Source organism: Phoca vitulina, unplaced genomic scaffold (assembly GCF_004348235.1).
Source record: "Phoca vitulina isolate PV1807 unplaced genomic scaffold, GSC_HSeal_1.0 scaffold8, whole genome shotgun sequence".
Lineage (NCBI taxonomy): Eukaryota > Metazoa > Chordata > Mammalia > Carnivora > Phocidae > Phoca > Phoca vitulina.
Window position 1 is genome coordinate 31,785,985 of NW_022589711.1, and position 24,168 is coordinate 31,810,152.

Consider the following 24,168-nt stretch of genomic DNA (forward strand, 5'->3'; position numbering starts at 1 on the left):
GAAAACACTTTGGCAGTATTTATCAAGAGCCTGAAAATTGCTCTGCCATTTCCAGTCTTACATATCTTTAGCACAATTATTTCCATAGTATCAAAAAACATTGGAAACATCCTTAATATCCATCAAGATGAGAGTTAAGTAAATTAGAGTACATCCATAAAAGTAGAGCACAGACAGCTATAAAAAGATATCGAAAACAAAGGGGGAAATCAGGATATAAGTATGTAAGTTACATGAGTCCATTTATGGTTTTCTTTTTTTAAGAAATGTAACAAAAATGCATAGAAAAAAACTGAAAGGGAAGGAGGAAACTCACTAGAATACACCAACAATTTATTTCTAGGTTGGGGGGCTTCAGATTTGTTTTTGCTCTATAATTTACTATTTTTTAAGTCAGAAAGCTTGTAAAGCTTATTTTGTGAAAACATGGCTGATAGAGAACAGACTGACTCCTCGTTCAGTCAATAAAAATAATGTCACTAACGATAATGCCACGATCAACAAACTTCAACCAGTCCAAAGGCAACAAATCGCACTACTGTGAATTAATTTCATTATCTTAAAAAAAGGCTATTCTCTACCTCAATCATATGACATGGGCTTAAGGCCTGGGTCTGCCAATAAAGATAAAGGCTTTCCCTAACATCAGGATAGACTGAATAGGTCTTGATGCTCTATCAGTCTTTTTCGTGATATAAAAATTCACGAATAAAAGGCTTACCAAAATTCTAAGAAAATTTCCACAAGAAGTCTAGACACTTTTTTGAAAATAAAAGTTGTGAAATATCTTGACAGTTGTCACTGTTAGCCCTTTCTTCCCTTTCTTTGCTTTTAGACAAAAGTTGAGAACAGCTTTGAAATCACAAAGCATTTTCCAGAGTGCCGTACATTTAGAAGAGCCCACAGAATATATAATCAGTCATCTCTCTTCCATTTTCATCACTTCAGATTTCTGGGTAAAAGTAAAATTCATGAAATATACAATAGGCCAATCCACTACAACATTTTACTAGCTTTCACTTTTTTAAAGGTTGCAGAATGAAATAAATGAGATCAGCATTATTCACACTTTGCCTTGTATAAATGCTAACTGGCCTTCAATGACCATTTCATTGCACGATAGGGAGATGAGGAATAAATCTTACACGTTAGAAGTTTAAATGTTTTAGACTGTCACCTCAGAACCTCACCAATTTAGTAAATTTCTTTTACCAAACTGGTAGGGAAATACGGTTGAGTGTAAGTATCAACCAGAATATATATTACCTTTTTACCTAGCAGTGACAATTCCACATTGTTGATGCTAAATCTGAAATAGCATCAAGATTTACCCTGAGAAGTTTGGTCACGTGACTATTACAGCAAAACATGATCAAAACCCACAATTCACCCGTGGCTACTTCCTTAGAAGCTGTAGAATCATTGTAAGGATGACAAAACACGGTTCAAATGCGGCTTTTCCTAGGATGAACACATGTACACAGACAAGTGCAAACTAGGAAAATAAAGACAGGGCAGTCTTAATGCTCAAAAGTACAATATCCTACCCTAACACTAAGGTAGGGCTGTGACCATCTCTTTGCCAAAATAATGTGTGTAAAGGCTCTGAAAACACTATACTCTATATGAGTTTAAGGTATTGTTATTATTAGGATTCCCACTATTCACTCTTAAGAAGTTTTAAAAATACCTTAGGAATTAAAAGTGAACTGCAGCAAACTGTGGGGGAAAATATACACTTCAAGAATATTGAGACTGTATATTATTATTTATCACATTATCACACTTCTTAATACAACTCAGACAAAATATTTCACTAATATTACCTCCCAGAAATAACGTTTTCATCATTAAAACATAAATGAAAAATAGAAATAAATACTTACTCACAATACCAAACTGTCCCCAAGACAGAAGTACAGCCAAAATTGGGAAAATAACAATGAGGATATTTTCATTTGGAGAAAACCATGAAACTGGGAAGAAAACAAAAATCGCAGTTAATATTTACTATAATCATGTTAAGTCCTGCTATGAATAGTCAACAATATATTTTTATTGTGAAGATGGAAGATAAAAATAACTTATTAAAACTGTGGCCTTAAAATAATTACAAACTACACAAACAGTTTACTTATACGGCAAATTTTATGAAACAAGAAGCTAGTTTAAGTGTTTTTTTCCACATTTTCCCTAACCCATGATTTATGGAAGGAGACAATATGGCACAGGAGCTGAGAACAGGGCTCTGCAGCCACGAAGCCTGGCTTGAAACCTAACTCTACGTTATAAGCTTTGTGAGTTTGGACAAAGTCTTAACACCTCTCTGTTCTTTAGTGATCTCAATTGTCAAACCAGTACAACATAGTACCTACGCCTTGAAGGACTATTGCAACTATTAACAAAGCTACTACGTGAAAAGGCCTTAAAATGGGGGCACCTGGGTGGCTCAGTCGGTTAAGTGTCTGCCTTCTGTTCAGGTCGTGATCTCAGGGTCCTGGGATTGAGTCCCGCATCAGCCTCCCTGCTCAGCGGGGAGTCTGCTTCTCCCTCTCCCTCTCCCCTCTCCCCCCATTTGTGCTTTCCCCCTCCTCTCTCTCTCAAACAAATAAAAAAAATCTTAAAAAAAAAAAAAAAAAACAAAACGGCTTAAAACAAAGCTTGGCTATGTACCAAATAGTCAACCTTCACTACAATGATTATAACGTTAGGTATTAAGGAAGTTTCTGTTAAGTGGGTCACATGTTACCTAGACAGTGAAAACAGAGCCACACAATCTACATGAAGGAAACTGTGACATTAAGACTTCAAATAATTTGAGAACTTTTAGAACATTAAGTTTCATTTCATCTTAACACTTAAGACACTGATTTTATCTATGAAATTTCTTCTTTAACAATAAAGCCAAATAAAAGCACCAAAGACATTTCAAAGTTTGCCTGTACATGGGGGATTTGCTGTTTGAAGAACATTCCTAAACACTGCCCAAAGCAAGCACTGGTGGTTCCTCTGAAATCAACCCTACTCATTGAAATCCTCCCAGGCTCTGCCATTCCGTATTGGCATGTGAAGAACCTTGTGGGCTTTCATACCATAATGATACATTTCTTGTATTAACCTTATGTTAAAACCTGGTAAATGTTCGCAATATACAGAATATAACAACATTATAAATTCTTAGAGATATTACCTTTACAGAATCTAGCATTTCACCCTATACATAGTAGAGACTCCATAGGTTTGCTGTTGAAGGTTCTAATAGTCATGAAATAGTTCGGTGAGTGAATGGAAGACTGTGTTTCATTTTTTGCAGATCTCTACCAAGAGACATTTTTCAGATACTCTGAATCAATACCTTAATTTCCAACTGTATTACTGAGTATCTTCTTACACCAAAGAAAACCTATTTTAATTTGGCCTAAAATCCTACCAGGAAAAAATTTTGTAAATTATGCTTAGGTTTTCACATCTAATGCCCAAAGGATTTGATAAAAGCTCTATGACCTAATGACTATTCCTAATCAATTTATTTTCCCTGTCTATTTTCTCTATTATTTTGTTTTGAGTTGTCTATATTAACTTCTCAAACCCTCACAATTATTATATGAGGAATTATCAACCCCTCCTTAATAGTGAGGAAACTGAGGCACAATGCAAGGATCTTTTTTCATTTTTATTTCTTTTATTATGTTCAATTAGCCAGCATATAGTACATCATTAGTTTCTGATGTAGTGTTCAGCGATTCATTAACTGCGTGTAACACCCAGTGCTCATCACCACATGTGCCCTCCTTAATACCCATCACCCGGTTACCCCATCCCTCTACCCCCTTCCCTATGGATAATGGGCTGGTATCCAAGATATATAATGAACCAAGGATCTTAAGTATCTGAAGTTTTCATGTCCCAAATGGACTTCTGATACCCCTCCGCCTACTTCACCAAATCTCCCCTCTCAGGTTTCCCCATTTTGGTAGTGCTGACTTCTCCAATTACTCAGACCAAACATCTTAGAGTCATCCTTGACTCCTGGTTTCTCTCACACCCCACACCCAGTTCCACAGCAAATCTCATGGGCTCTACATTCAAAATACAGCCAGTATCAGATCAACATAATCAGTATGTGTTTAAGATGAGCTGACAATGAAATGTTCTTTCGCTGACCTCCCTCCCTATGCAACAAAACAATCTCAGGATATATTGATAGAAACCTATTAATACAAGGTGTGTCTGACCACAATATTTATTGAAATCACACCATGGATAGGGTATTCTAGACACTTAAGGTCTGACAGTGAACATGGCAGGTGGGGCCATGAGCTCGAGGAGGGGGAGAAACTGAAGATCAGACTTTTGTGGGGAGTAAGGAGAGGTCTCTGGGGAGTAAGGAGAGGTCTCTGGGGTGGGGAGTAAGGAGAGGTCTCTGAAGACAGGGAAGAAGAGACACCAAAGGAACAGCAAGTTCAAGCAACTAAATGGTGGCTAGAATTTAGTGATACAAGAGGAGATGGGAAGAGTCTTGCTGGAGAAAGATCATGTCGGGTCTTAATAGCTTGTTATGAGAGTTTGGATTTTATTGTAAGAGCAATGCTAAGTGATTGGAAAGCTTCAAACAAAGGAGAAAAATGACCATGATTCATTTAAAATCTTTGCCAGCCATGTGGAGAATGGATTACAGAAGCAGGATCGATCAGAAAGTTGCTGCAGCAATTGGGTAATGGCAGGAAGACAAGGTGTGACCCACAAACACAGTCTTGAGTACATTTCCACTCATCACATTTAAAGACCTAACAGGGAATTGTTCCAAAGGAAGGTGACTAGAAGGGGGATCCTGAAACCATTAGCAATGGCTGGAAGAACTGGGGATTTCAATCTTAGAGAAGAATAAGCTTGGGAGGGAAACACCATAGCTCTTCTTGTGAGAAATTACAGGACTGCATATTCTAGCCTGATTTAAGTTAGAACTGCCTACTAATAGACCAAGATCCTTTGGGAAGTAAGAGAGTTTCCTCATGTCAAGTGTTCAGGTAAGAAGGCTGAATGATAACTTCCTGGGGTGTAATAGAAGTAATTAATGAATTAGACGGTGAGAGACTAAATGATTACTGGAGGATTCCAAGACTCTCTGTGGAAAAAAAAAGTGTAAGGGACATTTCAGTGACATACAGAAGGTGGGACTGTAAAACAAAAAATACCATTGTCTAAGTGATTCTTAATTGAAACTTATCAGAAGGTTTATTCAAATTTCACATACACTCCCCTCTCAGCCTCACCCCAAGATTTTAGTATTTTCTCCATAGTAAATGCGTGTGTGTGTGAGCACGCACACATGTATGGAGGGGGTGTTCTGTCATTCTCTCAGTTCAAAATCACTGCTGCACACCTGGGCCATAATTTATCTCTTCTCACTGACATGAATGTGTTACCTCTCTCTAATTTGTTAAGATGGAGAGTCTGAGGATCACCAAATTGGACATTCAAGAACCAAATGAGATGCTGGGGGGAAAAAAGCCCATGTTTTATATAAAACCACTTATATGGCCATGAAGCTATTGATTTGTTTTGGTACTATTGTCAGATGACTTTAACTTTTGTTCCTCAATGGGAGAAAAGAGACAAGATACTTCTCTAAGGTCCTTCTCAAATTTTGAATGTCTATGGCACTAAGAAATAAGCTTAAAATAGACTAAGAACAATATCAGATATTTTTCCACTTTAGGAATAAGAAAGATAATCCAAAGGCAATGCTATTCCATTCAAGCTATGGCTGACAACTCTGCCCATTACTCTTCCCCAATTCCTGTTCAGGTAGTGTGGCTCTCAGGAAGATGAACTCATTAGTGGAAAAGCAAAGAAATGATATTAAGAGGTATGGTCTATGAATGAGTGTTTAAATTCTTCTTCCCAGCCTAAGTGTTATAAAAACCCAGTACTTCTTTCCTTTATCACTGTGTACAAAATGGGATAACTGGAAAAAGTGAAAAGATCACTTTAATCAGTGTAAGTGTGCCTTTCCTTCAAATATATACATGGTAAACCTTCACAAACACCAGTTTCCACAAAAGAAGATCACGATAAAATTCCCAACACTAAAATTCAAGCCAAATTTTTACTTGATGTTTCAGGATTGTGATGACTTTTTTGAGGTGTCAACTTTGTGAGGCTACAGTCCCTGATTACTTACATCACCCAGAAATCTAAGGTGGCTCCCCAAATCCCTGCTCCCTGCAATCAGCCTTTTGTAATTCCCTCCCCCTTGAAGAAGGGATGGGACAGTGACTATGATGGATTTCATTCCCATGATTATGTTGTGTCATATGTCAAAAGGGATTTTGATGATGTGATTAAGGTGCCCAACCTGTTGGCTTCACAAAAGAGCAATTGCCTATGGGAGAGAGGGGTCTGGTCTAATCAAATGAGCCCTTAAAATAAGGGTCTGTGGTCTTCCTGGAAAAGAATTCAATATGTGAGAGGGATTCTACAAGAGGAAGGATCTTCTCGGCTGAGTTTACATATGGAAGAGGCCATGTGGCAAGGAATGAGGCAACCTCCAGGAGCTGAGAGAAGCCCCTAGTGGACATCCAGCAAAGAAACGGGGACCTCCATCCCATAATCACAAGGAACTGAATTCTGCCACAATCATGTAAGCTTGGAACAGGACCCTGAACTCCATATGAGAACACAGCCTGGTCGACACCTTGATTTTAGCCTCGTAAGACTTCTTGGGGAGAACCTAGTTACACCACGACCAGAACTGTGGCCTACAGAACTGTGAGCTAATAAATGGGTACTGTTTTTAAGCCAATACACTTGTTATTTGTTACACAGCACTAGAGAACTATTGCAAGGATCTTGCAATGCCCTCATGCCAACATCATGAGCATAATGTGTATCATGTTGACAATGATGGAAATGGCAACTCTACTGAATTTGAACTTACTTTTTTAAAACAAAACCTTAATAACTTACTTGGAGAAATGTAAAATTTTAAGCCTCCACGTTTTTGTATTATTAATAATATCAATACAGATATTAATGACAAATTTTATAACTATTATTTACATTTAGTATTTAGTTATTTACAAGGTGTTTTCAAAGAAACCATATAGCGTGGTGGTAAACATCTTGGGTTTTGAAGACAGACAGATCTAGGTTAAAATCCTGGCTGTGACTCAAATCTTGAACAAGTAGTTTAAATCTAACCTGTTTCCTCATCTGTTAAATGATAAGACCCATGTCTATCTCCTACAGTTCTTGAGAAGATCACAGGATACAACATACATGAAGTATACTGTATGTGCTCAAATAAATGTTAGATTATTTTACTGTTCTTATTTATACTGCTATCATTTCCTTCAAAGTAGGGATCATGTCTTAGTCATCGCTGAATCCATAGTGTCTAGCACAGTGCCTGGCACATGGCAGGGACTCAATAAATCCTTTTAAGAAAGAGAGATATTAACTTACATACATCTCAAACAATTCTGTCATGGAGATGGTATCCCCATTTTACAGACAAAACTGAGGATCACATAGGCTGAGTTTCTGAAACAAGTCTTCTTAAACTAGAAAATGGTAAAGTATAGAAAAAGCTTTCTAAATTCAAGTCCTGTGCTCCTTGCATGGTACGATACTATACATAGACACCAGAGGCATATAAAACTCTAATTCATATATAGTGCTTGCACATATTCCGTCTTAGTGCTCAAAAAAAGAACACAAATGGTCACCATTACTCCATATTCCACTAAGTAGAATTCTCTATTAAGTAATTTCTATTCCTCCTTTATGCCTACATTTGCAAAAAACCACAACATAGTAAAAATGGTTTCTACCGCCTAAATCCCCAAAGTCCACATGATGGGTACATATCTCTACTACAGTAACTTTATATTCTACAGTAAGAGTCCTGCCCCAAATTAACATTTTTGAGCAGAGGAGGTTTCTTTCTTTCTCCAGTCAAAAATGGGTATAAAACAGAGACAACACCAGATGCTGGCAAGGATGTGGGGAAACTAGATCGCTCATATGCTGCTGTTAAGAATGTAAAATGAAAAAATCACTCTGGAAAACAGTTTGGCAGTTTCTTTAAAAACTAAGCGTACACTTACGTATAACCCAGTAATCATACTTCTGGCCATTTATCCAGAGAAATGAAGAAGACTATGTCCACAGAGAAACCTGTACACAACTGTTCATAGCAGCTTCATTTGTAAAAGCCAAAAGCTGGAAACAACCAAAATGTCCTACAATAGGTGAATGGTTAAACAAGCTGTGATATACCCATACCATGGAATACTACTACTTAGCCGAGAGAGAGACAGACAGACAGAGACACATAGATAGAGAATGAACTACTGATACAAGCAACAACTTGTATAGTTCTCAAGGGCACTGTGCTGACTGAAAAAAGCCAATCTCAAAATACTGTATGATTCCACCTATACAACATTGTTGAAATGACAAAATCACAGCCACAGAGACCACATTAATGCTTGCCAGGCTGGGGGTAGTTGGGGAGGGGAAGGTGACTATAAAGAGGCTGCATGAGGGAGATCTTTGTGTCCATGGAGTAGTAGTTCTGTATCTTGATTGTGGTGGTGGTTACTTAAATATATACATGTGATAAAATGACAAAGAAATACACACACATTGTACCATTGTGAACCTGCTGGTTTTGATATTTTACTACAGTGACATAAGAAGTAATCACTGGGGGAAACTGGGCAAAGAGTAGATAGCACCTTTCTGTTCTATCTTTGCAATTTCCTATGAACCTTTAATTATTTCAAAAAATAAAACTGGGTGCAAAGTCAAATGTCTGAGACCTCTGGTAGAGTTTTCTACATTCTCTGCAACAAAACAATACCTTCTCATTTTAATGGCCCGAAAGGTAAGTACAACTCATTTTTTAACAGGGTACTTTGAAAACAAAGATAAAATAATCACACTTTTATAAAATTACAAACTTTGTCTTCATCTCAGATATTGGTATTTCTTCCCCATCCATCTTCACTCCACTGCCAAACCTTTCAAATTTCATATCTAGAGTTTAACAGTTTGCCTCAGTGACTGACACTACACTCCAAAATTACTGCTTCCCCCGGTCTTATTTTTCCATTCCCACAAAAGTATACATTCCTTCAGAAAAATTTCAGCTAGGTAGTAGATTATCTAATTCCAGTCGCTGTGTTTGAATGATTAGACCCTGCTGAAAGGCATACATTTTTTTTAAAAAGCTCCTTAGTCCAAATAAATATCAATTTATAAAAGTTACAATGTAAGAGATTTTCTAGCAGAAACACCTTCCAAATTCTGCCAACCTGCTCTAAGCTACCTCCTGCCCATTCCTCACTATACAGAAATCCCTCTCACAATACCCCAGGCCAGCTTCAACAACTTATCTTACTTCATAAAATAAACATCCCAGGAACACAACCATTTGCAAAGCACTCTGGTTGACACAGAACTTACACACAAGAGATCGCAGCTGATGCTCATTATACTGGAGGACACACAAAAGCAGGGATCTATTTTCACCCCCATCCCAGAGATAAGGTTACTTGGACTCAAGAGAAGAAACTTCTCAAGATCATATAGGCAAATAATTAAGTAGCAGAATAGGGGATAGAATTCAGATCTCCTGATTCCTAATCCTAAACCATGTCAAAATATTCCATCAAACTAAACAGCCCACTCTCAATCTGGTAACAGACATTTTATAACCACGAACACTAGAAGAATAGAAGGTAAAGAGTTGATACAATTGAATTGTTCTAGTCCCATCTAAAGCAGAGGTTCTCAAAGCATGGTCTAATCCTAAAATCAGTAATATGTCTAGTGATTGTAAACATATTTCAAAACAGAGAGTCATAATGCACTTGTATGTAGTTGAAGAAATCAGCTGGCTGAGAAAGAATAGAAAAGAAAGCAGGCTGTTTACTTCAGCTAACTACTGCTTTATACAACTCACCAAGCCAAGTTTGTGAAGAAAAAGCAGAATCATGGTGCTATAATCAAGGCTGAATTCAGATACACTGAATTGGATCTCTAGTTCTTCTAAATCTTGGCCAGTGAAAAAAATACCAAAGCAAAGCTAAGCACAGGAAACCTCAAGGACAGATCTATGATAACCTGATTTTTTAATCTCCTGATTCTCCTTCTAATCTATTCTCTGCAAAGGGGACATGGCCAGGACTTGTCAACCCTTGATCAAAGTGTAAGGTTAAAAAAAAAAAAAAAGGCCAAATAATTGGAAAGAGACTGGAAAATTAATCATAGGAAAGAAAGTACTTTTGATGGCAGCAAACAGAAATACAGAGTAGATGACCTCAGGACTGCTCACCCAAACAGAACAGTCCTTAGAACAAAAGTTTGAGAACCACACAATATACAAATTAGCCAACAACAAAGGGGTTTTACTCTGAAAAGCAGAAGAGCAAATAATATAAAACTCATGACCTTAAAGCTGTTAACATTACATCAACATTTATTATTAATAGCCTGCTTTTGATTCAAAGAGTACCTAGGCCCATTCTGCCCCATTTCTAACAGGATCAGGATGCTACACGACAAATAAATGGGAAGCTTTTATAGAAATCTTACCAATTCGGTATTTTAGTTCTATGACGGTTTCGCCTTCTCTGCTTAATTCAGTTACTTCACAAGTGTAGTTTCCTACAACAGCTTCTTCCTTATCCATCTCCAAAGAGGCAATGCCAGTTAGTAATTTTTGTGGTACGATTTTTGTACTCTTAAACTTATCGCCATGAGTGGTCTTTTGTAGAGCTCCATTAAAGGTGAAAATGTCTTTTCCTTTTAATTTCCACTTTACATACATTTCATTAATGTTTGTTGCCTCCACATTATTAACAAAGCATGGGATGGTAACACTTTCATTGCAAGCAGTGTATTCTACAGATTTGGTTATGTTAAATATTAGCTGAGCTGAACCTGAAAAAGAAAAAGAAAATTGTTTCATTTCATTATAGAATTCTATACTTCAAGTTGTTACAAATCCTTAAGATAAAGAGTAATGTTTCACTTGTTCGTTTAAGCAAATAGTGCAACTACAGAGAAGACAGGCAAGGTGAAAAAAATCCAAATTATTTTAATATTAATGTGCACAGCTGGTAGACAACATTGTAACTTTTACTTATTCAATCTCAGTAATACAAAGTATACATTACCATACATCTTGGGAATAAATTCAGCAACCCCGTTGGAACATGAAGGTGTAGTATCTGGCTTTGGAGCTTTGAAGTAATCATTACTGCCTACTGACTGATGTAGAAAAATAGTGACCTAACCATGGAAAAATTTTGAACAGAAAATCAAAGCAAATATTATATTCAGTATATACTTCCTCTAAATAGAACTTGCTAAACTGATAGGAAGTTTATCCTTATGTTGCATTTCCAAAAAAGATGACGGGGTCTACTTTAATACAAAAAAGTAAACCAGATGAATCACATCACATCTCTCCACGAGGATGGAAAGTCTTAGAATGCTAAGGAGAAAAAACATTCTCTATGGCTATTTTCCCATTGCAAAATACAGCCAGCAACAGTCATTTTGTATGTATAGAAAGGATTATATACAATAGAAAGGCATTTTCCCACCCCTATATTTCACTGAAACTATGGAACAATTTCCAAATATGTATTACAGGTATTCTTCCTCCTAGAAACCATAAACCGCTCAAAAAAAAGCTAAGAAACAAGTTAATACCAAGAGCAGGTACTGCTAATAAATAGGATATATACTAGTCCTCTCCTATCCATGGCTATGCTTTCTTTGGTTTCCGTTACCCGTGGTCAACCACAGTCTGGAAGCAGATTGTCTTCCTTCTGACACATGATCAGACAATCTATAAGTAGCCTAACTCTAGGTCACATCACATTGCCTACATCCTTCATCTCACCATGTAGGCATTTTATCATCTCACGTCATCATAAGAAGAAGGGTAAGTATAGTACAATAAGATATTTGAGAGAGACCACATTCACATAAATTTTATTACAGCACATTGTTATAATGTTCTATTTTATTATTAGTTATTGTTATTAATCTCTTACTGTGCCTAATTTATAAATTAAATTTAATCATAGATACATATAGAAAAAAATAGTGTATGTAGGATTGGAACTATCTGTGGCTTCGGGCATCCACTGGCAGTCTTGGAACGTATCCCCTACAGGTAAGGTGGACTACTGTATTCTATCAATTCTCTTCCAGAGAATAAACTATCATTGCCTTACAAAAGAGGGGCTGCAAAAGGAAATTCACTTACCTTTCATCTAATATGTATGAGAATATGGAGAAATTATAGCTGTCTTCCATACTGTTCAACCATTTATCAATTCTTTTACCTAAGTAGTTAGCAGGCTCCTCCCTCAAAAAACAAAGCACTAACAAATACAAATAAAACATCAACTTCAATAGTTCATCCTTAAGATTTCTTCTCTCTACATTTATAAAATGGGAATAAAAATCAGGAGCATCGGATGTTATTATCCTAGGAACATAATTATTATTCAGTAACTGCCCACTGAGTTGAATGCTAGGATGCATAGTGGAATATGAAGTGGACAATGTTCAGAAAGCCTGAGTACAAATTAAGCAGTTCATTTAACTTTTCTATGCCTTGGCTTACTCTCTGTGAATAAGAGGATCAAAAACGAACACTGGGCTACTTCACAGAATTGTGGTGAGCATCAAAGGAGAAAATACCTGGGCAAGTGCTAACAATACTGTGCTATAAACATGAGGAGTAATACTATAAAAGTTAGGGGATATGGCATTTTACTGTAATGATCTGGACCTTCTCTGACTGGCAGGTCCAAACTGTTTTATTTCTGGGAATTTGCAGTTTGAACTAGCCTTGGGGATATCCATAGCTCACCTCTTCCCACTTCTCTACATTTCTTGCCATCCAAATATTAGGAAGCCTCAGGCAAACCTGGACTTCCAGCTGCATTCTTCGAAGCCTTGGGCTTGGGAACTGTCTTCCCTGAGAAAGAAAAACTGGGGGTAGGGAGGGGAGGAACTATAGTGTACAAAAAGGAGAGAAGTAGGGGTGCCTGGGTGGCTCAATTGGTTGTGTCAGACTCTTGGTTTCGGCTCAGGTCATGATCTCAGGGTTGTGGGACTGAGCCCCACAGCGGGCTCCGCACTGAGCAGGGAGTCTGCTTGAGATTTTCTCTCTCCGTCTGCCCGCCCCCCCCCCCACTTCTCTCTTATATAAATGAATATATCTTTTTTTTTAAGATTTTATTTATTTGAGAAAGTAAGTGAAAGAGAGAGAGAGAGAGAGCACACGAGCAGTAGCAGAGGAAGAGGGAGAGGGAGAAGCAGAGTTCGTGCTGAGCGGGGAGCCCAATGTGGGGCTCCATCCCAGGATCCTGGGATCATGACCTGAGCCAAAAGCAGACGCTTAACCGACTGAGTCATCCAAGCGCCCCATGAATAAATCTTTTTTAAAAAAAGGAGAGAAAAAAGTATGATGCTGGAATCAGAAAGAAAGGAAAGTGTCAGAAAATATAGCGAAAGGTTTTGAAATGGACACAAAGATTACTGAGTGTCCTTTCAATGGAGTGCTGGGAATTGTGTGACAAATTCCTTGGGAATATTTCATTCTGTAGGGGCCTATGCCTTTCACTGTGTTTATCTGTCTGAGCTATTTTACAATTTGGTAAAACTGATGGCAATGCAAATGATTTGTGTCCACAGAGATACAAATAAACTTTGTTCTGCAATTCATTTCTCCCTGGCGGAAGAAGAGAAGATTTCAAAAAACCATGTTTTATTGCCTTGAGGATAATATTGCATCTATTTGAAAATTCATTTCACCATTCCTGATTGCCTATAAATGTGTCTGTTCTCTAAATTTTCTTTTAAAACTGAGACGTTTTTATCATCTTGCTGGTTTACTTGCTAATTAACATGTGAAATAAAATCTTTGATATGTGATCATTTTGTATTTGTTTGAGTCAAGATTTAAAAAATTATTTCTAAAAATTACCCTTTAATAAATAGATATAAGTAAAGAGCTCAGTTATCCTAGCAAACTTTTTTAGAAGGCTCTAAGTAAGAAGTGGTTGGTAAAACTCCACAATTTCATCTTATGTTCAGAGAATGAATTTTCTAAAGAATACAGAAAGCACTAACTGTACTGCATTTTTTGTTGCAATAAAACAATCTTATAGCTGAAGCAGTTTAAGTAGAATAAATGCTATTAATAAAATTCAAAGTAAAATTGACCTAGATAAGCCATAACTTGAATAACCCTTGTGTTAATTAATAAATAAGGGTAGTCCAAAAATGTCACTCCACCAGCTGTTAACTACAGCTTCACCCTCTATAAACATTTATTAAAAAAACAAAACTATTAAGTAGTAAAATTATCTGATTTGGGTTTTCCTTCTTTTTCCTACTGCTTTCTGATGAAACATCAAAGTGAAAAAACAAGATTTAAAATATAGAGAGCAAATAAAAGTACACAAATAATTAACATAAGGAACCTGATTAATCAAGAAATGCCTATAGCAATCTAAATCAGATAGGAATAAGTAAATATAACTAACCATCAGTGATGCAAGAGCTACAGATAAATTAACAAATGAAATGGGGAAATTATTTTATATAAAATGCCAAAAATACTGGACTTCACAACCTCTGTAAATACAGACCACCAATTGAAACCATCTCAGACCACAGTCCTGAAAACAGCTATTACATGTTTCAGAGAAGTCTCAATACATGGTAGTCACAGCACACAAGTCTAGCTCTGAAATGTACAAATGCAACAAACACTTACTGAGAATTACCTGATCTGAAACATTGTGATAGGATAAGGGGATACAATGAAGGAAAAAAACCGGAGATTATCTTTTGGAAGCTTCCAATTCTCATTTGGAACAATGATACATACTTTTTATAACAGGAGGTCATAAGTGCTATCCTTTGGTATGAACAAAGTGCTATAGATGGGCAGGAGAGTAATCAGTCTAACAGATTTCTAAGAAAATTTGCATTGCTACTAGGGGAACAACAGAAGATTGTCACAGCTCCCGCCCATCTGGGCCTTTAATCATTTACCTTTTTATATGTTCCATGCAAAACCTCTCTCTCTCCTTTGTAACCCTTATATCACTCCCCTTTTGCAAAAGCTTATCCTATACTCTCCAAAGAAGCTGTATTTCTTAATTTGAGTCCTTTAGATGAGAAGCCAGAAGCTTCCAATACTTCCCACCTACAAAGTTACCTGCAACCCCAACTATCCACACCCCCCTCACCTTCCTCCTCTTCACAATTGTATCCCTTCACCCATTAGTTTTCATTTCTGCCTCCACACCCACTAGTCACCCCAAGGACTTTCCCTAGTTGATTATCAGCTTCCTACACCCGCCATGCCATTCATAGGTGTTTTTTAACATAAAAGAAATGCTTAAATATTAACCAACTTTTTAAAAATCACTCATACTTGTCTCTCTCTTCCCTAGCATCCTAAAATAATAGTCTAAATGCATTTCTTTACCTCCTATTCACTTCTTAAATCTCTGCCACCTGGCCTCTACCTCTTCTTCACTACAACAGTTCGTGCCAAAGCCCCCAACAATCCCTTGTGAAAAATGGAATGTGCGCGGTTTTTACTATCTTGACTACTCTATAGTTCCTGAGCCAGTAGGCAGCTCCTTTTTTGCTCTTATCTCTTGGCCTCTGTGATAGCTCTTGATTTTGAATTTCCTCTTATTGCTTTGTCCACCCCATTAGAGCTTTCTTTCTTTATTGAAATCTATTCCTTGACTCACAATAAATATTAGTGTTCCTCAAAACTTCATATCCAGCACCGCCCTCCTCCCAACCCCCTGGGGCCCACCATTCTCTCTTACTCCACAGTTATAACTACCTACACACTTTCTGTTTAGCCAGGCCCCCCTTTCTCCTTAACTGCAGACCTGAAAAGTCAACTGTCTGCTGTACTTCCATTTGAATGTACTACAGTTAATTCAAAGTCAACCTGTCCAAAAACCTATTTACTCTCCTCCTAGCCTCCTCCCAAATCCTCACCATCCAAAGTATTTTCTGTTATCAGTCAACCAGACCTGGACCTAATAAAAATCATGCTAGATTCCTCCCTCTCCTTAGCTATGAAGAATTCTTAGTAGGCTCAACCTATTTAATGGTTCCTCAATCCAATGTCTGTTGTATGAATCTCTCTTTTGCGATATTGTCATACCTTTTAACTAGCTCCCTACCTCCAGCCTCAACGTTTTCCCATCTCAGCCCCAATGTATTTTCCACAGTTCTCAAAATAACTGTTCTAAATGCAAATGTGCACTCTTCTGCGTAATATACTTTAACAACACCTCCCTCCCCGTTTCAAGCTAAACTCTAAGTGCATTAGCATGGAATACAAACTAGTCCTTCATCCTGTCCAGCCCCACCTCCTGTACTCCCTCATTTCCAAACTAAGCTCCAATCATAATGACCCCTGCAATTCCATGAATATGCAAACGCCCTCTCATCCCCATCCATGCCTTTGGACATGCTGGCAAACACTTCATCTGGTGTCCAGGTAAGAGCACACACTGTGGAGTCAGACCTTGGCTCAAGACTTGGCACTTTCTAGTTGTATAACCTTTGGCAAGTTATTTAACCTCTGTAGCTCAGTTTCCTCATCCACAAAATGTGAATTAAGGAAGTGTATACCTCATAGAGACTTTGTTAAGACTTAATGAGAAAATAAATATTAAGTTCTTATTGCAGTGCTTTCGCATACACAGGAAATGTTCAATAAATGGCAGCTATAGTTTGCTAACTTTAGTTCTTCCTGCTAGAACACAAGGGACATGTTCAATCCTATTCCTCTTCCCTACCACTGCTCAATCGTGTCCATTCCCTCCTTATTGCTCCCATTGCCCCCTGTTCAAGTATTGTCACTGCACTTACTACTGAATCTTGAAATTACTGTTTTACTTAACTCATCTCTCCATTAGGCTCAAAAGGTAGAGAAAGAAGGACAATGTCTTCATTTGGTATCCTATGGATCCAGGGTCCAGCAAGTACAAACCAATACATTCCTCAAAAATGTAAAGCATTTAAAGTATGAATCCCAAGAAAGGAAAACTGTATCAGAGAGGATTCACTCTTCTTCCATTTGTCAAGAGAATCTTCCACTGCTTTTCACGTCAATAGACCTGATTATAGAATCGAGAAGCTACATATTTTAATGGAAAATCTCGATCAAGTCAGTTGCAGATTGCATGGAAGAGTTTCTTAAAAATTACATGAATGTGTTTAAGAATGATCTTCCTGAAGGATGATGTTTAAACTAGGTCTTGAAGGATGAGTAGGAATTATATAGAAAAGGAAAGGCTTTCTAGGCAGAGTACATAACATGTGCAGAGGAATGAGGAAAAATGAATAATTGGAGGCAGAAGATTCTTCAAGTGAACTCTAGGAAAAAGGGATGGTTAAGAAATAGTGTAAAGGCTTTTGAATGTCATTCTGAGGAACTGGGACTTGATAATATAAGCAACAGCAAAATATGCAGATTTACTTGCATTTAAAAAAATAATACAGCAGCATGAAGGGTGAACTGAGGGCAGGAAGGGAGATGGGAAAAGAGACCTCAAGAGATCACTGTAATAGTCCAGGTAATTGACATCTGGAGAGAAGGCCAAAACATTACAGTAAAAACCAAAGAATATCAACATAAGTTGGATGTGGGAAATAAGGGAGAAGAGGAAAGAATTAAAACTGTTTACTAAAAGCATGCGTAACTGCCTAATATACTTTAACAACACCCCCTTCCCCGTTTCAAGCTATATTGTGGATTTTATAGAGAAAAGAGATTTTGGAGATTTACAGGGGAATCTTCTTTCAATATTTAATAGACTGAGTATTAAAGTACCTGTGGTACAATGAAACGAGGATGTCCAGTAGACCCCAGGACATATGGATCTGGATTTAAGAAGAAAGGTCAGAGCAATGAAGACTTGGGAATCACCAAGATCACAGCTGGTAAGTGAAACTGTGAGCATAAACAAGATTGCCCAGAAAGTCCCTGCAAAGCAAACAGAGCAGGAACCAGAGAATAAAATGTTGGGGAATGCCAATATTTATGGAAAAATCATTAAAGAGGAATAAACTAATGAAGTGAGAAAAAGAAGTGAGAGCAGCAAAAAATACCACTGAGGACATCAAAGAAGGGTCTTCATGTGGACAAAATTGATGTTAAATAGTGTGAGTAAAATCAGCCTCTAGATTGAAAACTTCTTCATTAGCTTTTTTATCTACAGCAATGTCAACAGACTAGTGGGATCAAAAGTTAGATTGCATTTGGGAAGGGAATGAGAGGGAAGAATGAAGAGGCATTCTCTTTCAATAAATTTTGCAGTGTAAGAAAGCAGAGAGAGAAGGCAACAGGAAAAGTGTAAAGACAGGGGCCAGGGCAAGGTTTTTTGGTTCTTCTTGTTTGTTTGTAATATGGGGTAAAACTTGAGCATGTGTGCAAGCTAAAGTGAAGGAACCAATGGAGAGGGAAAGATCTAAGATGAAAGACTGAAGAATTAAGCTGAGTTGAGCAGGTCTCCAAAATGGTGAAAGTGAAAGAGCTGTAGAAAGGTGAACCCTTCCTTGGAAAGGTGAATAGGTATACTTCTGAAACTGGGGGAGGGAAGAGAATGAGATGGTTGCTTAAGATATTGTAGATAAGTTTAGTAATGGTGGGAGGGAAGCTTGGAGAGTCCACACCACACATCACTATTTTTTGCAGTAGAGTAGGAAGTTAATTATCTGCTTGAAATGGATGTTCAAGGAATGGGGAAGAAGCCCAACAGTCACTAAGGTAAAAGAAGCAAAGCTCGTGAACAAAGATACCTGCTGAAAATGAATCCTACCAGTTATTGCCATCAGATCAAGACCCTGTTATGAAGAACGAAGGTCTCAAACTGAATCAGGTTAGAATTAGGGTCAAAAAGGGGGATTCAGACAGATCTCTCCTCAACACAGACCAAATAAGGTCTAGGGTAAAATAGGCATGTCCACAGAGTGTTTAGTTCTGACTCAAAGTAATTCCCTACTAGATTTAAAGTGGCCTTGTAAGAACAGAAGTGATAAACCTAGAATTACAGGACAGAGAGCAGTTTCAAGTCAGTAACATCCAGAATTATGGGCTTATCTAGCATTTAAAATATATTAGATGTCACCAAGAGATAAAAACAAACAAAAATCCCTACTCTTTATAAACTACATTTTAAGTTACTGAGAGGCATACAATCTGAAATTTATGTTATAACCAAGAGGGCCTTGCAAAGTGCTTAGAACATAGCATGGGCTCATACTTGCTTGCAACGGAAAAAGCAGTTTTGACAGACCCTGCACTTGCCAAATGCCTTGCTTTGCCTTTAATCCGTAAGTGTGACACGTATTCAAATATGCACATTTATTCTCTTAATTTGAATCTCAAACCCTGGGGTTGATCAGATTCTGAGTCTTATCTAACTGTCCCATAGATAAGGAATGCAATATTCAGAGGAGGGTAGAACTATAATTTCTGTTTCAACTCTATGTAACTATGAAGGAGAAAAATCCAGGTTCTATTGCCTCAGTCTAGGTATATCAGGATCAAATTTCTTGGGTGCTCTCTATTTTTTACTTTAGTACTACAATGAGTTTAACAAAATCAACCCTACACTATTATTCTTGTTCTTCTATCATGGAAGAACTATCTGCACTAAGACACAACGTAAAATTTGCTTCATGACAACCCAAGAGTGCATTGTATTAGGCTGAGATACAAGACATCAAAATATAGAGATTTTTATCTTGTATAAAAAGCTAACAGCAAAAACCTAAAAGATGGCTAAAATGCTTATATGAAAACTGTACCACAAAAAGAACATTAAAGTATTAAAAACTGCTTATTTGGCTTTAGGTGAATGAACATTAAGAAATGCAAACTTGGTTTTAATAATATGAGTGATTAGTGTGGACTTAGAATATTTATCAAACTTAGGAAAAACACCTACTTTTCTTCTTTAGAACCTGGCCTTTCAAATCTCCATTAACAATTCAGTGGCAAAGATAAAACATCTGCCAAAATACAGATGACAGCATGAGCAAGTGTCCTAACAGTAGGCATTTAGTGTAATGCTTTAACACACTGCCTCTAGACTGCTGGGGTGGCCCCATAAATAAATACTTTTAAATAGGCGTTTACTTCCTTAAAATAACAACTTGTGTTTAAAAGTAATATATTCTTTAAGAGAAAACATTTTCATTTAAGCAAGACAAATTACTACCAGGCTTAGACAATAAAACTGTTTTCTAATCATGTGCACCCTTGATTTTAAAAACTCACTTCAAACAAAGAAAAATTATTCAACCACTGAAAAGACAGTCCATGTCACTGTCATTACCTAAGTCAAGTTTTATTTGCCAGTTAGTAAAAAATACTGAAACTACTGATGTGCTTTTAAACGAAGTATAATTGGACTTATAGGGGGCGGGGGAGGAAAGGAGTGTAGTAATTCATTCTGCGTCTTATAAACCAATAGGGGGGTTGCAGTTTGCCTGTAAGTAGACGGAAGGAGCATTTCAGGTAACTTCTTTTACGACAAAGGTCAACTGAAACTAAGTGGCTTCCAAAAAATGCCTCTGATTACCAGTCATCTATAAATGAAACTGAAAGCAAAATGAAACTTCAGTACAAATAAACGTACACATCTGCGACTGTTTTACTCATTTTGAATTCTAAATTCAGTCTCTTAAATACCCTGGTTGATAATGACTTGTGTTCTGTTATCATATCTTCATACCTGTCTTTTTTAAAACTACATATTAAACACACACAAAATCCATTATATCTTATGACAAACACTATCACTTTGTTTTATAGTCAACACTTGCCGAACTCAAATGTATAATGCCTCTATTTTGCTTTTTTTCAGGTTATTATTAAGTACAATAAAATACTATAAATTGTGAATTCTGTGAATCTGTCGGGAATTGAGCACATTAATATTGCATGTAAATGACTGCTAATTATATGTGACTTAACTATTATTAAATAAGGCCTAGCAGAAATCTTATCCCCAAAATACCATTATAGCAGTTCTTTCCCATCTGCTTGGAAACAGGACCACTGTTTTTAATATAGTATATGATTTACATTTTTTTTATTCTTCAGACTAGCTTTGATGCCAACAGTCTGAATTAGTGATATTTTATTACAAATTTGTAATTTGGTTCAATATGAAGGCTTTCTGATCACACAACAGGTTTTTGAAAGCAGTATTATTTTTGCTATAGTAATAGTAATGGTAACAAGCCATTAATGATGACGACAAGAAATACTACCTTATCTAATTATCAACTCTTTAGATAATAAAAATATCATCAACAACTCCAACAACCCAGGATGTTTCGATTGGAGAAAGTGGTAAGCAAGGATTTAAAGGCATAATGGAAATGGCTTGAAATCACAAGCGTTTATAAATGGCACACTTTGGCTAATAATCAGTTTAAAATCTAATTAATTTAGCATTCTAAAATTAAATGTAACAATTGCGCTACTCAAACTCAATACTTAATCTTACAAAAAGTTAACAGAAGACTGTACAGATGTAAAGTGTGACAGGCACTGTAGAACCACGAAAATTCCCATTCCTCACTTTTTACAAACGAAGCACACGCAAAAAAAAAAAAAAAAAAAAAAAAAGAGCATAATGGATTCCAAAAGCCTAGGGGGGCCAACCGCCTTTGGCGTTGAAAGACACCAAATCCCACTCTGCAGCAAATACGTTTTGACTGGAGGTTATAGTCTTCATATTTCAAGCGAAATCTGGATTACTATTAAAACGGTTCGCCCAAATAAAGTGGAAAAACTTGAATGTACAATTTGGACTATATTAAAGTGGTTGATAGGGCGTGGGGGTAGGAGAGTTTCCAGGTAGCTTATTTCTAGGGTTTAAAAAAAAAAAAAAAGCGGCCAGAAGATTCTTCTGATTAAATGCTGGGTTGGAAATGCAACTTAATTGTTCCTTTATGTTTCTTTAACTCTATGTTCTTGTGGGAGGGCAAACAGGAGAAATCCCGTCTTGCACACTTCCCCAAAATGCGCACTTCTATTGCAAGAGGCCCGGGCCCTCCCACTCTCCCTCTTCATCCCCAAATGCGTTTGAGCACCGAGGAGGAAGAGGGGTGCAAAAGGGGGGGGCCCTAACAGTTGCCACCCCTCGCCTCTGATCGCGCCCTTTCTCTCTACAGTTAATTTTTGCGTGAGATGCACGGCTCAGAATCTTCCTCGGTGTGCATCTGGAGGTGGAGTACGGGGGAAGGAGATAAACCCCGCTCTCACCCTGGGGGAAGAGGAAGAAGAGGGAAAGGAAGGAAGGGGGAGCAGGATTACCCTCGGGCCCTCCTACGTCCGCACCCGGCGCGAGCAGGGCCCGCGTGTCCCGCGCTCTGACCACCCTCTCCAAAGCGCCGCCGGGCCAGCCGGGACGCAGCCCACACACCCGCGGCGGCGCCTCGGGGGCGGCGAAACACGAGTCTGCGACCCAGGAGAGAGGGGCCACTCACCGCAGCACGCTGAGCCCAGCAGCAGCACCACCAGGGGCAACATCTCCGCGGCCGCCGGGCGGTCGCCGCCGGCGCCGCCGCAGGTGTCTGGAGCAGCCGCCGCAGCTGTTACAGGCAGTATCGGCCGCCACCGCCGTCACGGGCAGGACCGGACGCCGCCGTCCGTCACAAGCAGGACCCGTCGCCCAGGCTGTCTGGCCGCGCGCACGCGCGCTCCTGCACCCCACGCCCGCTCCCCCCCCTTCTCCCGCCGCGCGAACCGCGCACGCGCACTCGCCCCCGCCCGGCCGCCGGGACTGTTGACGCGACGCCCTCCTGCCTTGCGGGCTTGAGTCCCCACTCCAGTCCGCTCCGACGAGGCCTGGATCCCGCTCCCACGCAGTGGCACGCGCCGGACTTTCCGGTCACGTCCCGTCATCCCCCACTCCCCACCCCCGCGGTCTGTTTGCCAGCCCGCCACAGGCGGCTGAGGGCTGAGCGTGTATTCCTACGCTCACCGGGGACCTCCTTGCACCCGCTCGCTTAGCGGTTCTCTCCCGCCTCTCACACCGTCCTGGGCCCGGTGTCCTCCCTGCGCCGGTCCTCTCTCGCTTTCACTCCCACCCTCACGCTTCAGGAGCGCCACCCTCCGACCTGGGCTCCCCGGCCCGCACGAGCCCCTGATATCTCTCCCCTCTCGGGTCCGACGTCTGCTCGCGCGTCGACCCTGCCGCGCCCTAACCCCTGCCTAAACACCACCCCCCCGCAAGCGCGCGCGTCGGGTGGGGGCGTCGCTACGCTTCCCCGCGTTCGGGGAGCCCCGGGCGCTTCGCTGAGGGCGGGGCAGCGGCCGGGCCTGTCCGCAGCGAGCTCCCACTCGGCCTCGGGGGCTCCAGAGCGGTCCGCAGTTCAGCGAGCTCCCGCTGCTCCACGGGCTATTGTTTCTGCTGCGGTTGTGAGCTCCCGGCGCGCTTTCTCGCCTTGTTCGTTAGTATTTTCCTCCTTTGAACAGGGTTCCTCAAACAGGTCGGTCGTGGAGGTAAACATTTTTAGGTGTGGTTAACGCCGAGCCCCCGAGCCCCCGAGCCCCCGGGGGCAATCAGGCGTGGTTGTACACGTTCGCCGACACACGACACACTCAAGACATCCCGTCCAGGACCCTCATTGAGCCTGGTGAGTGACAGCAACTCGCGCAGCCCTCTACAGTTTGGGGTTAGCATGCTTGAAAAATGGGTTCAAAATGTGGACAGGGACTTCGACGACCTCACTGAATCACACAGGACACATCATCATCCTGAAGCAAAAGCTCTACCTTTAACACTTACCCTAAATGATGAACTCTATTGTCAAAAAGTCAGACTCTGGTGGCTACTCTAATGGAGTGCATATCCATCTGCTCCCTTGGTTTTCTCTTACCTGATGGCAAAGAAAGCAGTTTCCCACCACAATATCCCACTTCTCCAAATCCTTTACCCGTGGCGACTCCTCCATGCACCCCATCCCCGTAGTAATAAAATCTAGGAAATAAAATTGCCCCCTCTGACACTGTAGCAGTATATTGTATACTTGTGTGACTTTTTCCTATAGTTATTTTGTTGT

The 24,168-nt window shown here is 39.3% G+C and overlaps 1 protein-coding gene across 5 annotated transcripts in view; it reads right to left on the reverse strand.

Annotated features, from left to right (window-relative positions):
* CD47 (CD47 molecule) overlaps window positions 1–22,783 on the reverse strand; it is a 46,551-nt gene extending 23,768 nt beyond the window's left edge. For 2 of the 5 annotated variants that reach the window (XM_032406481.1, XM_032406480.1), the window contains exons 1-3: window positions 22,591–22,783; window positions 10,606–10,953; window positions 1,887–1,976 (exon numbers count right to left, since the gene is read on the reverse strand). In XM_032406481.1, coding sequence (XP_032262372.1) covers window positions 1,887–1,976; window positions 10,606–10,953; window positions 22,591–22,633 — 481 coding nt within the window. In that variant the 5' untranslated portion in view covers window positions 22,634–22,783. Of the gene's footprint in view, window positions 1–1,886; window positions 1,977–10,605; window positions 10,954–11,189; window positions 12,021–22,590 lie in introns of those variants that run through there. The other 3 variants (XM_032406484.1, XM_032406483.1, XM_032406482.1) reach the window with 2 other exon arrangements.
* Window positions 22,784–24,168: the final 1,385 nt, after the last annotated feature.